The sequence below is a fragment of the Boleophthalmus pectinirostris genome, unplaced genomic scaffold (genome assembly GCF_026225935.1).
Source record: "Boleophthalmus pectinirostris isolate CB_2022bp ecotype Guang Dong unplaced genomic scaffold, ASM2622593v1 HiC_scaffold_2, whole genome shotgun sequence".
Lineage (NCBI taxonomy): Eukaryota > Metazoa > Chordata > Actinopteri > Gobiiformes > Gobiidae > Boleophthalmus > Boleophthalmus pectinirostris.
This window is the reverse complement of record NW_026571152.1, coordinates 12,086,126-12,101,693: the sequence shown is the minus strand read 5'-3', so window position 1 is coordinate 12,101,693 and position 15,568 is coordinate 12,086,126. Positions and strand designations below refer to the sequence as shown.

The window sequence follows — 15,568 nt, the reverse complement described above, 5'->3', positions numbered from 1 at the left end:
AAACGTGGGCGTGGTTTGGTGCACCTTACTTCCTGTTTTGATTTCATGAAGTGAAAGCAGCATGTATCAGTTAGAACATGGATCTGTAAAGTATTACTGAAAGCATGGATTAAACTGGAGACAGATTTGAAGTAAATAACATAAATACAAATGGAATAAAAGTTAATGAACGTGCAGTGACTCCGCGGGTGGAATGGAGCTGCGGAGTTTATAGCGACGGGAAACTGTCGGGACCAAACCGAAAATAGGAGTAAGGAGCCGGGGCCGAACCGAACCAAGCTCCGAAAGAAACTGAGAAGCAGCGGGACGGAGGTGAGGGGACCTGAGCAGCTGTCACAGGGTTAGAATCCTGGGTTAGTCCTGGTTTAGACATGGTTTAGGACTGGTTTAATCATGGTTTAATGATGGTTTAGGTCTGATTTATGGCTAACTTGTTTGGACCATGGTTCCATAAATCTTGTTTTAAACTTCATTGAGGCCTGGTATAATCCTGGTTCAGTCCTGGTTCAGTCCTGGTTTAGGCCTCCGACCTGAAGTGTGTCTGAGGATCACCTCACTTAATTGCAATTACTGTGTAGATTAACTTTGATAAATGTGACAAACGTATAAAGAGTTAATTTGTAAAAACGGATAGAGCCATTTATAAAAGTTCCAATTGCTCACAGCTTATGGTTTGTATAGTAATATTTCCAAAAGCCAAAAGTATTTTTGGTGTAATTAAAATATTATAAAATTGTAAAACATATTTTTTTGAAAATGGAACAGGAGTTTGTTTTGTCTAAGTAGCAGTAGTAGTGGTGGTAGAAATATTCATATTTCATCTTTATTACAGACCATGTCAGACCTGGATGTCTCCCTGCAGCGCTCTCTGGTTTTGGGTCTGGAGGTTTTGGATCGGGCATCCAAACGGAAAGTGGACTGGACCCAGATCAGTCCTGCAAGCTGCAGCTCCGACAGCACCCAGAGAGAATCCAGAGAAGAGACATATCAAGAGATGCAACAAGAGAACCCAGAGCAGGGGGCACAGGTCTGAAATCTAACTCTGTAATTCAGTGTCTTGGTCTTGGTTTAGTTCTGGTTTAGTTCTGACTTTAATGCTTGTTTTTTCACAGAGAGTTGGTGTGAAGTTGACCAAAGCTTTTTCCTCTCTCTCTGAGTTTATGTCTCAAACATCGCTGCTCTGTCAGGTCTGACTTTTAATTCACTTTTTCATTGTCTTATTAAATTAAAGTTCCTATATATTTCCTGTCTTTTACTTTAAAAAAAAAATGGTATCACAATCACAATTTGCCAGGTTGCCAGAGTTTTAACCTGCACATAGAAGACACATCCAAGTTTTTTTTCATTCTCAGTATATAGACAGGTGAAAGCTCAGAACCTCCAGAATTCCCTCACTGAGTTGCAGAGGCTGCACTAGCACTGAGTCATGACTGGCTGCAGATGCTGGGGTTTAGGTAGTGACCAATCAGATCAGAGCTAGGCACTTTAGGTTTAAACCAACTGGAGTTCAGCATTGAAACTGGCACCCTAAAGAGAGTCATGTGAGACTTTCTGCTTTCTGATTGTATAATGGTTTTGAGAAACAAAACACCAAATTATAAAAAGGACTTCATGTCCAGTGTTTTTTAAATTAAGAGTACATCAGCATTAGAACTGCATATAAAAGCTATACTTGATATGAACATGTTTACCTTATAACTGGGGGCACAGAGAGGTCATGTTTATGAAATTTTAAATCAAAATCTTACATACAGTTCCTTTAATATTACTTAAATTGTAATTACATATGTGTATTATTTCAGAAGTACCATGTGTCTCTGGCCTCCCTCTCACACTCGGAGCAGACTCATGTTTGCCGGTTCCATGGTTCCTCCTCTGCCTCTCTCTCCCCAACCACACACCTTCAGGTAAAATTATGTCACTGCTGTTTTTCTGACTAACATTATGTTTGTAGAAGATTAAAAACTACAAGGCTAGCAGCATTTACACATAAGACCCCATGGAGACACAGGGTGGGCATCTGACACAGTTCTTCTTGTTTTTAGTCTGGTGAGGACTTTTACATCGAGGTTCGTCCAGGCACTTACTCTGTTACTGCCTCTGCCCTTGAGTCTCCACGGCAACACTCTCACCTGGTCTCTGGCAGTGAGTCTCTGCAGCAACAGACTCATCTGGTCTCTCTGGACGATGGAGACAGCGTCCTCTTGACCTTTCACCTCTGACACCCGTGTGACCCAGCGCATATTCAATACAATCCTGTATCAAAGTTCAGAGTTTTTAAGGGTTATTTTTTTATGCAAATCATATCTAACACAACATAAGGATTATACATGCTAAAACATATGTAATCATTTTTTACTATAGAGCTTCAGAAAATGTTTTCAACACACACTATTCAACCCCAAAGATGTAATTGTTGTCAATTGGACTTTAAGGCATAAGATTAATATGACAAGTTTGTGGAGCGAATCTCAAACAATATTTCTTAGGGGCTGTTCCAGTTTTATTCTTGGTATTTTTTTGCCTGAAAAATCTAGACTGATATCTCTGTATTTTTTATGTAGAGGTATACTGTATCAGTCTGGTCACCACACACACACCATTGTAGAATCAGATTTGTTGTTTCTGTGATGCATGAGTTTAGTGCTTTTCTCTTTGATTCTACAGAAGTCTGCTATGTTTTTCAGTGCCATGTAATATTTTTGTCCTTTCTTTTATCCTTGTAAGCAGCCATACTTGTTTTGATACAGATGGACCATTGACTAATCTACCTCTCAATCACGCTCAGGGAGATTCACCAGTGACCAGACTCACATCTTCAGAAAATATTAGAAAACTGTGTGTTCTTGATCCTAGGCAAGTTATTTCCTGTAGTGTAACTTTAATGATATATATATAATATTTTCAAAATGCACTTAAATTACTCATTAGGATTTGACCATAACAGTATTTAAACCTGCACAACAACATCATGGTGTTCAAATATAAACTTTATTTTCTTGTCTGTTTTTGGAGAATTATGAAACGCGCAGATTTTATTTTTTTTTTAAATAAAAAGTATATTTTCAACATTTTGTGTGAATTATGTTATGAAAATTATGAATGACTAGGCTATAGTGGAGTATTGACCATCACTTGCTTGTCTCCATGGAGTGGACAGTATATGGTTGTTTTGCTTAGAGTATTCCACAGTAAGGCATAAATCTTTTCAATCTTCATGGAGAAAAACAGGTAACTAGTATTTAGTAAGTATTTTTGGCAATAAAAACAACTATTTCCATAGAAACAAGCTCAGGTAACAGACCCTTCACCAGAAAAGTTACACAGTGCAGCAATAAAGCAGCTCTGTGCTCAAACACAGTCACACCCACCTACTGAGTGACAGGTGGAGTTAACCAATCACAGTGAAGTATTTACTCTAGGACTGAGTTACGTTTTATATAAGCTCATACTATAACTGTACAAAATGTGACTCAATACAGACGTTTAAACAACCGATCTTGGCCTGTGAAAGGCAGCTGACGGGGGCCTCTGATTAGCTGGATTCTGTGGTGGGTGTGGTCTGTATTTGAAAAGTCCACCTCCTCTCGTGTGATTGGCCAGCAGCTGAAACACTGCACTGTGATTGGTTGAGGATCTGCTCTGCGGGGAAGGGAACATGACATAAGAAAACTGCGGAGGTCTCCTGGTCACAGCACCTCCTGCAGGCACACACAGAGAATAACAATATGAAATATTTAGATTTTAAAATCCAAAGAAACGTGTCTATAAAAAGGTCTGGTTTAGTCCTCGGTTAGTTCTGGTTTGGATCGACTTTAGTCCTGGTTTTGTCTTAGTTTTGGCTCTGCTTTAGTCTTGGGTTTAGTCCTGGTTCAGACCTACTTTAATCCTGGTTTAATCTGGTTCAGTCTTTGTTCAGTCCTGGTTTAGTCCTGGTTTAGTGCTGATTCAGACCTGGTTTCTTGTGTTGTGGTTCAGGTCCTGTCCTTCTCCAGTATCTCCAGGGGGGACGCTCTCTCCTCTGATGTGTCCTCTTGAACTCTGACCCCCCCTCCTTCTCTTCCTCTTCCTCTTCCTCCTCCTCCTCCTCCTGTTCTTCTCTGGTCCGGACCTGGTCTGAGCAGAACCCGGAGTCAGACCTTATACCTTGTTCAGACTCGATTAGTCCTGGTTCAGACCAGGTTAGTCCAGTTTTAGCACTGGTCTGGTTCCAGAGGCAGCAGCATAGACAGGGAGGAGGTGAAGGACAGGTGATGCAGTCACCGTTGTAACAGAGGGTTGGACATCTGATATGGTTGTCATGGAAACACATGGATGACTCTTTTTATAAATTGCTTTTCAGAGTGTATCATACTTTATACTTTTACACACACACACACGCATATATGGAGCTTTTTGTGATGGAGCTATTAACTCTGAACCATAAATTTACTCTTATCACCTCTGTCCTCGGTGCAGCTCTTTGGGGAGTGATGGACAAGTGGTGCGGTCGCTATGGTAACAGGCACAGGATTGACAGCCTACCCGGAACAGCTCTCGTGAGATTCTGTAGAAGAGGTTTTGGGGCAGAGGACACAGGGAGGACAGAGGAGAGATGGAGACATGACTGTCCCAGAGGAGGACACGAACCAAAGGATCTGAAAGAGAGAAATATAAAAACATATTATTAAACTCATAAAGAGAGAGACTCTAATATAAGACCAGCTTAAACACATAGCACATTTTACTACTGATACGTTGCTGTGGCATCATGCTGGGGGGGGGGTTCTGCCTGAATATCTATGGTGTAATGTTCAGCCGTTACCATTGTGACACAATGCACACATTAGTAAACACTGTTAAAAAGTTTTAAGATAGTCTGAACACTCAAGAAAAAATACAAAATGGATTAAAACAGTACATTTTCAGGATCATATAATCAGCTTTTTTGACAGTGTTGGCAAATGTGTACATTGTGTCACCATGGTAACTGCTGAACATTCCATCATAGACACACATGTAGAACACCCCCAGAATGATGTCAAAGTATCAAATCTTCCTACCTGAGATCTCCTTTGTCACTGAGACCACTCTCCCAGGTCCAAAACGCTCAGACCCAAGTCCAAACTGTAATCCTGGTTCAGATCCTGGTCTGGTCCCTGGCCCCAGTGCATGATGGGAGCTGTAGTCCACACTGATGGGGCAGAGAACAGTGTCTCCAGGTCTGAGACATTTGAGTCGACTCTGATCAAACTGAACCATGTCAAGAGCAGAGAGGAGCTGTCGAGAGCCATAGAACTGCACTACCCACAATCCCCTGCAGCTCTAAGGACAAACACAACACAGGTTAAGATGCCCTCCCAGTGACTCAGATGCCCTCCCATTCTGTGGCCCTGTGAGTCAGATGAGCACAGAGCAACTGCCAAGAGCCCAGGAACTGCGCCAGCCACACAGAGTGCTAGCTCTGAGGAAAAACAGGAGCATGGGTTACATCAGATGTCCTCACATTCTGTAGTCCTGTGTGTCAGATGCCCTCCCTGTCTGTCAGATGCCCTCCCTGTGTGTCAGATTGCATCAGATACCCTCCCACTGCTCTTCCCCACACCTGGACCTTGTGGACCACAGTTGCCTGATGGTAGAATCCGTCTTGTTGATTTCGGGCAAGGACTGGAACTCCAGAGAAAAACTCATCTGGATATGAGTTTTGGAGAGAAGAGAGATGAGAGACAGAAGGAACCACTCTGGACCTGAGACACAGATGAAAATGTGTACTTAAGTAAAAGTAGAATCACATGGCTAAAAATTATATTCAAAGTAGTTAACATTTTTATACAAAACTTTATAAATTAAAACATTTAAGATTAGATAAATACGATTATTGCCATGCTATGAAACATTCTAGACAAAGCAATAACATCTCTGTGGAGACAAGCAGGTGTTGCACTTTTCACAAAAAAAATTTGCATAGTGCAGCTTTAACAGCCCTGATTAAAATAAACTGAAAAAGAAACATATTCTTTGACAGACCTGTTGAGAGGAGATGACGGACAGGAGGTGGGTCTGAGACATGTGACTGGAGAGCAATGTTCTGATTGGTCCTGAGGGAAAAACAGGTTCAGAGAGCTTCGGAGAGAGATTCAAGATTGTATTGTTATTGTCAGAGAAAACAACTAAATTAGTGTGAAGAATCCCTCAGTCGTCCAGGTAGAATCCATGGTGAGGAGAAAATTCAGTTTGTCGACTGGACAAAGTTAGTTTGGTTGAAGTCATTTCGCAGCTCATCCAAGCTGCTTCTTCAGTTCTGGTTAGAATGCTGGTGGACACTTCCTTATATCTGCAGGGAGGAGCTAACTAACTGAAACTAACACACCTACTTGTTTACAGTTTCTGTTTGTTAGTTTGGCCTATTGCCCTGTATCTCATATTTACAACTCCATCCTCAAACCTAAATCTAAACAAACAAGAGAACAATAGGTGTAGCCAGGTCAGATCCAGAGGTGTTGAAGCTCCAGTATGACCCTGAATTGTTATGCTTATTAGACCCCACACCCTGTACATTTCAATAGGCCAAACTAACAAACAGAAACTGTAAACAAGTAGGTGTGTTAGTTTCAATTAGTTAGCTCCTCCCTGTAGATATAAGGAAGTGTTCACCAACATTCTAACCAGAACTGAAGAAGCAGCTTGGATGAGCTGCGAAATGTCTTCAACCAAACTAAGTTTTGTCCAGTCGACAAACTGAATTTTCTCCTCGCCACAACTAAATTAGGTTTAGAGCATCAAACACTATAGTTCTGATGGGACAGGGACATACCGACATGTGGAGTTTTAACTAGTGTTAACACTTTCAGCCCCTGTATGGGATCCAAATCTTTTGGATCTATTCTTTTTTTTTTTAAAGTAACTATTATGATGTCAAATTTTTTTTTGTGTAGAAAGCTCTCACTTCTGTTGCCTGCTCTGCTTCTGTGCTGATTCTCGTGTTGGTTCTGAATTAATCAGTTAAAAAATGCACAAAATGTGAAAGGAAAAAGATTTGGTTCTTTTAAAAAATTTGGTCCAGTTCCAACCATTCACATTAAAGAACGATTCAAAATAGCTGTCTCATACACAAACATCACATTACTAGTTTTAGTGTCAATGCAAAGTCCAGTTCAGTATTACTGTATTGGTGGCTGTGGCTATTGTTCATGAGAGGGGGAAGTTTTATTTGATTTACCTTTGAATACATTGAGTTTTCGCAGCTCCACATGCTTCAGGGTCCTACGGGACAGAGAGTGTGAATAAAGGAATATTAATAAGCTAAAAATCTGATTCAAAACTAAAATGCACTATATGAGCTTCTATTTCTAAACTTTGATTGTCTATTTCGTCGTTTTGCTTGCAATATTCCACAGTATGACATCAAATTTAGCAATCTCCAGGGAGACAAGCAGGTGACTCAACAAATCCAGATAGTTTTTGGCAACAACTGGAAGTAATTGGCAGTAACTGAATGGATGAAAGAAAAAATAAGTTAATGCCATACTGTGGAACATTCAGGCAAAAATAATAACATTTTCATTAGAACAAACAATTTTCCAAAAGTTACAGAGTGCAGCTATAAAGTCTAATGAAATATAATTAAATTACAAGTCAGTTATACAGAGTAAATCTATCTAAATCTAAATCTGATACTTTGATGAAAATTGTGACAAACTTAATGAACTCTAAATACCTTCAGAGCTGGAACACCAAGTCTCTCTGTTAGTACTGTTTCTATGGAGATCAGGACTGTTGACCGTCACTAAGGAGACAACTGTACACTTCCAATCATCCACCAATCAGAGCACGTCTTTCTGAACACTGTTGTTTTGAAGCTGTGTGTGACTGGAGCAGTTGTGTTGAGCCTTATGAGAGAACAGTGCAGTCTTTTGTCCTCTCACTGTGTCTCTGAAGTTGGGTGGTGTAAATCAGATACTAAACAATACTAACTAGTATCAAAACAAGATAACTAATTTAAGCAAGTAACAATACAAATAAATACAAAAATAAATATATAATTACAATAAAAATCAATATTCAAAATTATTATATTTAAAATTTAGTTAAATGTTTAGGTTTCAAATTTTACTTCCTGGTTGAAAGTCTTAACATCACACAAAGGAATTCCATTACTGTTACTTAGCAGACATTTATTGTTGAAATAATGGGTGAGATGTCATCAATATTTACTTTTATGGGAATCAGTTTTTGTTTTGTTTTTTTTAGGCGATGATAGAACATTTGACAACTTATAGCTATTATCACTGTCAACGATCAAATTGTCCACTATGAAGGTTTCCGTAATGCATTAACATGTTTTTGTTTTGCTGTTGGTTTTTTTAGATTTTATAATCTGTATTACGTCATCAAGCTGCGACGGCTGTCTATCAACAACAACAACAGAAGCAGCAGCGGCTAACGTGAAGCTAACGAAAGAGTTGCTCTAAAAACAGCCTAATTTCTGATGATTTCTCTTTTTGGTAAGAATTTAAACATTGTATTTTCCGCTTTTCCTCACGACCTTTAAGATACGGAACATTTGTCATTTTAACACATTCAAACCAGTAAAAATCAATGAAGCCACTAAAGAAGCGCCAAACCTTAAAACTGTAAATCCTGTTTACATTTACATTATTCTAATGTTACATGTTTTTCTAGATCAGATGTGATTTTTTTTAACGCGTCTTTGAGCTGCCATTTGTTTCAGGGCTTGTGACACGTCCCTGGTTTGATTGTTTGGAGGCTAGTTATGTCACACACAGCTAAATGAGACAGACACGAGACTGATGAACTTTCGACCGCGGATCTATGATATGAACTGATCTTAATTATACAGTGAGTAAGACAGTACAGTAGAAACGGTGTCCAGATAACCAACGCTGAAACCTTCTCTACATTGGTGTGTTTTATATTTCTAGAGCTCATTCTGGAGACACTCGCAGTTTACACCTGTTCTGAAAAGCACTGGATGTTATTAAAGGTCTGTTGTTTATTTAGGCTTTTCAGCTTCTTTTGAACTCAAAGTGAATGGTCTTTAAATACACAGGAGCACTTCTGAATTACCACCGTATGATGTTAGAAGGTGGAACAGTGTGTTTTGACCTGTGGGGTCTACTTTATGAAAAGCTTGTGTAGATGATTCTGGTGATGCTCTGTCAAACACAAGTACAGGGACAGGGTTAATCAGTCTAATATGGAAGACTTCCTTTTTTGGTTAGAACAGTTTGTTCAGAAAAATATGACCATTTGTCAGACAAACTTCACTTTTGGGGTAAAGCCATGGGTGTTTTTTCTTCTTCCTGTATTTTGGAAATAAGACAGTTTAATCCCTTGTTCATCTAGGAGTGGTTCAATGTAGAGACTGTCATAGGTCAGGTTTAGAATTGATTTTAAGATTTTATTTATTGCTTCTGTTAGAGCTTTGAGATCAGCAGACCAGATGATTTCATAAGTTCCAGGGCTCTGGCTAAAAACTAGAGGGGACTGGGCTTTTGCTGTAGCTGGTCCCAGTCTCTCGAACAGTCTTACTCTTGGTATTAGAACAGCCCAATCTATATTAAATCTTTGTTGAAAACTCATTTGTATGCACTGGCATTTAACTCAAGCTGAGCAAAAATGTGTACTGTATTGTTTATTGTATTGTAGGTATTGTTTTTATATGTTTAGTTTTATAAGATAGCACTTTATATTGCCTTTGTACAACACTGCAGTTGTTTTTGAATGTGTTTTATAAAAAGACGTGACTTCAGTTGACAGAATCTGGATTTATCCTCCTCTAAGTTTAAGTCCAGCCCCAAAGGGATGAGTTTTAGAGTTAAACTTGTTTACAGCTGACATGGATTGCTATACCCATATTGTCTGTGTCACTTTCAGCATTGAGAACACTTTTGGTTTAGTCCTGGTTTAGTCCTGGTTTAGTCTTAGTTTCATCCTGGTTCAACCCTGTTTCAGACCTGTTTTAGACCTGTCTCATTCCTTGTTTCAGACCTATTTCAGTCCTGGTCCTAGTTTACTGTCTCGTTCAATTCTGGTTCAGTCCTGGATCAGTCCTGGATCAGTCCTGGATCAGTCTTGGATCAGTCCTATATCAGTCCTGGATCAGTCCTGGATCAGCCCTGGTTCAGTTCTGATTCAGTCCGGGTTCAGTCCTGATTCTCTCTGGTTCCTCTCCTTAGGTCTCCCCCTCTCCTGGTCTCTCTGATGGGGCAGGGCCAGGCTGTGGCTCGGTTGCCAGAGAAGCTCCTAAGACACGCAGCTCTGGTGAAAGAGAGTGGATACTTAACCTACGACGAGTTCCTGGCACGAGTCGCCGAACTCAATGATGTGTGAGTGAAGCAGAGGTCGAGAGAAGGAAGAGCACGAGAGGAGAGAGGGCCAGAGGAAGAGAGGAACAGAAGAGGAGAGGGTCAGAGGAAAAGGTCACAGGAGGGTCAGATGGAGGGGTGGATGTAGAGGAGAGGGTCATAGGAGCAAAGGAGAGGGGCAGAGGAGAAGCAGATGATGCAGAATAGGAGCAGATGGTGTAGAAGAGGAGCAAAAAGTGCAGAGGAGGAACAGGGAAAGGGTCAGAAGAGCAGATGGTGCAGAGGAGAGGGTCAGAGGAGCAGAGAAAAGGCTCTAATGGACGATACTAATTGGGCTCAGAAGAGCATGGCTGATCTCTCGCTTTTCTCAGGACTGCGAGATTGGCGGCCGGGCAGCAGAAGCACCTCCTGTTCGAGGTGGAACCGGGGTCAGACGCGTCGGCTCTGTGGAAGGTTGCGGTCAGAGTCGTCTGCACAAAGGTCAGTGCCTCACTGTGGATTGCCACATCCAACAACAAGAAAACTGTAAAGCAAATGGAATTCTGACAACACAACAAAAGTTTGTCCACTCATTCAAGAGGCTTCTTCAGTTAGCTCCTCCCTTGACACATCTAAAGCCCACCACATGTAACAGGATAATTTTTTTTAGGGCCAATTGTAATAAAATGTGGTACTATGGTACCACATTTTACAAATAATAATAACACATTTTTTACTTGCATCTAAATGGAATTATTTGATCTTTTAAAGATTAGTTTCAAAGTGAGTGGTTTTCCACTAGACAGGAAACACGTGACGCAAGGTGCACTCACATTTAGGTTGTGGTGTGAGGTTTCTTCGCAGCCACTCTTCACTCGTACAAACTTTTGATTGCTCCTGCGATGTCAGTATTTGTGACATGATGAATTGTGTGTTTTGTAATGTATATGTTTTGAATAAATTTAATAAAATAATTTGAATGTCCTTAAAGGACATTAATATATTGGTAAGGTGGTTGAAGTGTCTTGCCTAAGGATACAATGTCACTATGTTGTGTTCAGAGTGGGGATCGATCCAGCGATCCCTAATCTGCTCCTCTCCCCTTCTGCTTCTCCCTTCCCCTGACCCTCTCCTCTTCCGCTCCTCTCTTCCTCTGGCCCTCTCTCCTCTGGCCCTCTCTCCTCTGGCCCTCTCTCCTCCTCCTCCTCACATCCTCTTCCTCCTCTCCTCCTTTGCTTCACTCACACACCACTGAGTTCGGTGACTTGTGCCAGGAATTCGTTGTAGGTTAAGTATCCACTCTCTATCACCAGATCCACTGTTGTCTGAATTTAAATACTTTCTGGAGCAGTTTCTATTTATTCTCTGCATTTGGCCCATCCATCAACCAGTGGTGCTGTGGCAACCTGCCTGGAGCATTGATCTGCTGCTGTACTTAAATTAAACTAAAATGTTCTGTGGTAAATGAGTTCGAGACAATATATTTCCAGAATCCATTTCCATTGTCTTCTTCACAGATAAACAAAGAAAGTGGAGCAGTGGAGGCTTCTCGCATCATGAACCTGTACCAGTTCATTCAACTGTATAAAGACATCACGAGTCAGGCTGCAGAGCTGACAGCAGAGAGCGCTACAGAGGGAACATCAGGAGGGGTTCCTAATACAGATTCCTGCCAGGCCTCCATGTGGATGGGAAGGTACATTACACCTCTGTGCTCATGTATGGAGTACAGAGCTTTCACCAAAGCGGCATGTCATCTTAATATAAATACTCAATGGCAGAATAATTAACACACAGGAAGGTCTTATGTGTGGAGTTTGCATGTTCTACCTATGCCTTTGCAGATTCAAAATAGTTCTCTAAACCTCCAGATCTGAGGGTGTTTCACCAAAGCGCCTCCCCCTGCATATCTGTTGGCCGATATATTGATATTTGCAGTTTTTAGCATATCGACTATCAACCCTTATTCTCCGACATGGCACAAAACTACACTGACTACACAACCCTCTTATGGGTTGTGAATAAATTTGTTAATTTTAAATCATTTCATTTGAGGAAAATGATCAAAACCAGTCCAAAAATATTGAGTTTTTCAGCCATCATTTGTTGACATGAATGTTGTTTCTCAGGGTGAAAGAGCTGACCGATGAAGAAGAGTGCTGTATTTGTATGGATGGAAAAGCCGACCTGATCCTGCCCTGTGCCCACATCTTCTGCCAGAAGTGCATAGACAAGTGGTGAGACCATACGCTGTATATCCACACAGTACATAACTGGCCCCCTAGCCAACATGTTCCAAATAGGAAATGAAAATGGGTGCGCTTTTGGCACCATGGACAAATCCAGTTGTCTGTGTAATCCCTCAGTCATCCGGGTAGGATCCATAGCAAAAGATAAGATTTAGTTCTGTTAACTGGACAACAGATATTTTGCTGCTCATCAAAGCTGCTTTTTGAGTTCTGGTCAGCTTGTCAACTGCCTTATATGTGGCTGAAGGGAGGAGCTAACTACACTGAAACTACTCTGAAAATAGCCCACTGACTTTCTGTCTTAGGTTTATTGAACTAACCCTCACTTTTTTGTCTTTTCTTGTCCAGGAGGGGGCAGCAGAGGAACTGTCCAGTCTGTAGGCTGCAGGTGACCGCGGCTAACGAATCCTGGGTGGTGTCGGACTTTCCCTCTGACCAAGAGCTCGCCGGTTATATCCTTGACTTGGCAGACGAGGCCGGGCATCCACACAGACCATAGTACTACTGTCAGAGTACGACTACTACTATATCCAGTAGTACAAATACTACCACACAGGAGTATACAGCCGTAACATTACGACCACTGAAGGGTGCATCCTCAACCTTGCAGACATGACTGAGCATCCACACAGATCATATTTTGGTCCAGGTTTAATCCTGGGTTTAGTCCCTTGGTGTGCTGTGGTCATAATGTTTTGGCTCATAGTTTTATCACTTTAGTCAAATCCAAAACTCAACTCATTTCAATGTTATTTTTATATTTTTAACTCACTGACCAAAAATACTGAATTTACAACCAACATTTGAAGTTCTGTGAAAATCTAAACACTGTAAAGCAGGAGTCTACAACCTGTAGCTTGGGAGCTACCAGTGGCTCTCCACCCCCTTTCAAGTAGCTCGCCAAGGGATTTCTGAATTGCATGTATTGTGCTGAATAACTAAGATTGGATTGATTAAAAGGCTATTACAATTGTAAATGTGTCATTTTGATGACTAACGTGCAATTTGTAAGCGTATAAACATCTAACTGTGCCCCATCTAAGGCTGTGACTCTTAAATTTATTCAGTTTCTTGTGACCGTTAAAATGAGGAGCTTTTTGGCATTTTCATTTTGTAAAAGTAGCTTGCCAGATGAAAAGGGTTGGAGACTCCTGCTGTATAGACTGTAATAACATGTAAAAAAGAGTTTAGCAGATGAAATGGTGTGATCGAGGCATTCTCATTTATATTTTAAGATTTGTGAGATTACATCAGAATTATACTTTTGTTTTCTTATAGTTGTGTCTATGAAGTCTAATGTTGTTAAGTTGTTACAAGACTTTTTCAAATAATTTCAAATGCTGTAGTTGTGTTTTTACATGTGTTTTTATTGCTTGTGATAAACATGCATTCTGACTGAGCAGTGTCACCTCTCCACTGATCTGACCAGTAACTTGTCCTTTTGATATCACCTGCTTGTCTCTATGGAGATAGATAAGGCTAATGCCATACTGTGGAACATTCAAGGCAAGGACAAGCAGCTATAAAGTGATGTTAAATTTTATTCTGTGCACATGGGTCAGATCTACAGTATGGTTTTTAAACGCACTGTACCAGATTTTTTTCCCAGGTGTTTGAGCAAAATGTCTCTTGCTTCAGTACAGATACATTGTAGGCCATAAGCAGCTCTTGAAGTCAAAATAAGGCTTGTTTACTGTCTGCACCTAATTATAAAGCATTTTATTGTCTGAGAATCAGGAACTGCACTTTCAGTGCCATCGTGGTGAATACTTAAAATATTCAGAATGCATAAGGTATGTGAGGAATAACTTTGGACCACTGCAATGAAAATAAAATTAACTAGTTCTGTTTTTCCACATTTTAAGGCAGAAAAAAATCTGGTACAGTGCCTTTAATTAATAATATGCAAAAAAATATATGCATTCAATTACTGTGCAAAATGTAACTACAGCATTTGCATAGTGTTATTGTCCAGTGTATTTGGAGGCTGTGAGATTCAAAGTCATATTATGGGCAGCTCCATTGGTTGTAAATGCATGTGACAGGTTTTCACTTTTTTCTAATTCTGACTTGGTTCGGTGGAATAATACCATATATAAATGGACATAGCTAACCCGCCAGCTGCTGTGTTCCAAATAGGAAGTGTTCATGGGGGATCTATCGACTCCCAATTTCTAATTGACTTTACGACTGTCACCTATCGCTCTAACTGCTGTAGTGAGCTACGTCATTTTGGTCTTAAAATGTTTGTATTAACCTGCTCTGCATAATCCTGGGTTTTTTATTTTTCAATTTTGTTCATTAATAAAATTCTATTTCTAATATGGAGCTTGGCTCCAAATTCGCTCCTGTAACCGCAAGCATCGTGAACTTCATTTGACTGGAGCTGAACACTACTCCCTTAATCTACTTTCTTATATAGTCTATGGATAGTACCTGTGGAAAATAGTTTTCATATCAAATCAGTTTTACATCCGTTAAGTGGCAGTTTGTGTGCACGGAATTACCTCTTAAGTATGTCACATTTGTGTCAAGAAGTAAAATTATAATCTTCACCAAAATTAAAACATTGAATAAATAGAATTATTAAAAATAAGATTTTTAAATTTTTTTTTTTTAACAAAAACAAAGTTTAAATATAATTATATTAACTGTGTTTTAGTGAAATGTGTAGTGTAACCTGTCATATGCACTTGAAACTTGGCTGGACTTCCTTCATTTGACTCTTTCTCCGTTTTGTTCATGTTTTGATGCCTTTAATATCTTACTATTGTAGCTATATTTTAATTTGCTGGAGGTCTGGTGGTTTGATAAGTTTTAGAATAATTCTGGGGTTGAAATAAGTTGCTGACTTTGTGTTTTAAAATATGAAATAAATTGTTTAATTTCCCTTTTGTTTGTGCTGCAGATGATTTAGTACATTATACATTTTATTTAAACTGAATTCAGTTTGGTAACATTTTCCTAAGTGATACTTTGTAGCCTTATGTCATCAACATTCCCAGGGGGTTTGATGCTAACTGAAGCACCGTT

General features: G+C 40.0%; 3 protein-coding genes across 5 annotated transcripts; 2 read left to right on the top strand and 1 right to left on the bottom strand.

Annotated features, from left to right (window-relative positions):
• Positions 1-22: 22 nt before the first annotated feature.
• Positions 23-3,028, top strand: akip1 (A kinase (PRKA) interacting protein 1). Its single transcript, XM_020924987.2, has 5 exons — positions 23-312; positions 833-1,027; positions 1,113-1,187; positions 1,803-1,907; positions 2,046-3,028. Exons 2-5 carry the CDS (start codon positions 836-838, stop codon positions 2,220-2,222), a joined length of 549 nt encoding a protein of 182 aa, XP_020780646.1. The 5' UTR covers positions 23-312; positions 833-835; the 3' UTR covers positions 2,223-3,028.
• Positions 3,029-3,038: 10 nt separating this feature from the next.
• On the bottom strand, positions 3,039-8,381 carry cunh11orf16 (chromosome unknown C11orf16 homolog). The gene is made up of 8 exons (XM_055155091.1): positions 7,697-8,381; positions 7,199-7,242; positions 6,007-6,077; positions 5,585-5,726; positions 5,043-5,304; positions 4,442-4,637; positions 3,955-4,286; positions 3,039-3,701 (listed from the first exon to the last, which is right to left on the bottom strand). The coding sequence occupies exons 2-8, from the start codon at positions 7,229-7,231 to the stop codon at positions 3,487-3,489; spliced, it is 1,251 nt and encodes a 416-aa protein (XP_055011066.1). The 5' UTR covers positions 7,232-7,242; positions 7,697-8,381; the 3' UTR covers positions 3,039-3,486.
• rnf141 (ring finger protein 141) lies at positions 8,347-15,425 on the top strand. 3 transcript variants are annotated; one of them, XM_020924954.2, is made up of 8 exons: positions 8,381-8,483; positions 8,711-8,838; positions 8,922-8,983; positions 10,179-10,328; positions 10,679-10,787; positions 11,804-11,982; positions 12,416-12,523; positions 12,884-15,425. In XM_020924954.2, exons 4-8 carry the CDS (start codon positions 10,204-10,206, stop codon positions 13,032-13,034), a joined length of 672 nt encoding a protein of 223 aa, XP_020780613.1. In that variant the 5' UTR covers positions 8,381-8,483; positions 8,711-8,838; positions 8,922-8,983; positions 10,179-10,203; the 3' UTR covers positions 13,035-15,425. The 3 variants fall into 3 exon arrangements, with proteins under 3 accessions (XP_020780615.1, XP_020780613.1, XP_020780614.1); XM_020924955.2 differs by having other exon boundaries at positions 8,392-8,483; positions 8,695-8,838; XM_020924956.2 differs by lacking the exons at positions 8,711-8,838; positions 8,922-8,983 and having other exon boundaries at positions 8,347-8,483.
• The last annotated feature ends 143 nt before the right edge of the window (positions 15,426-15,568 follow it).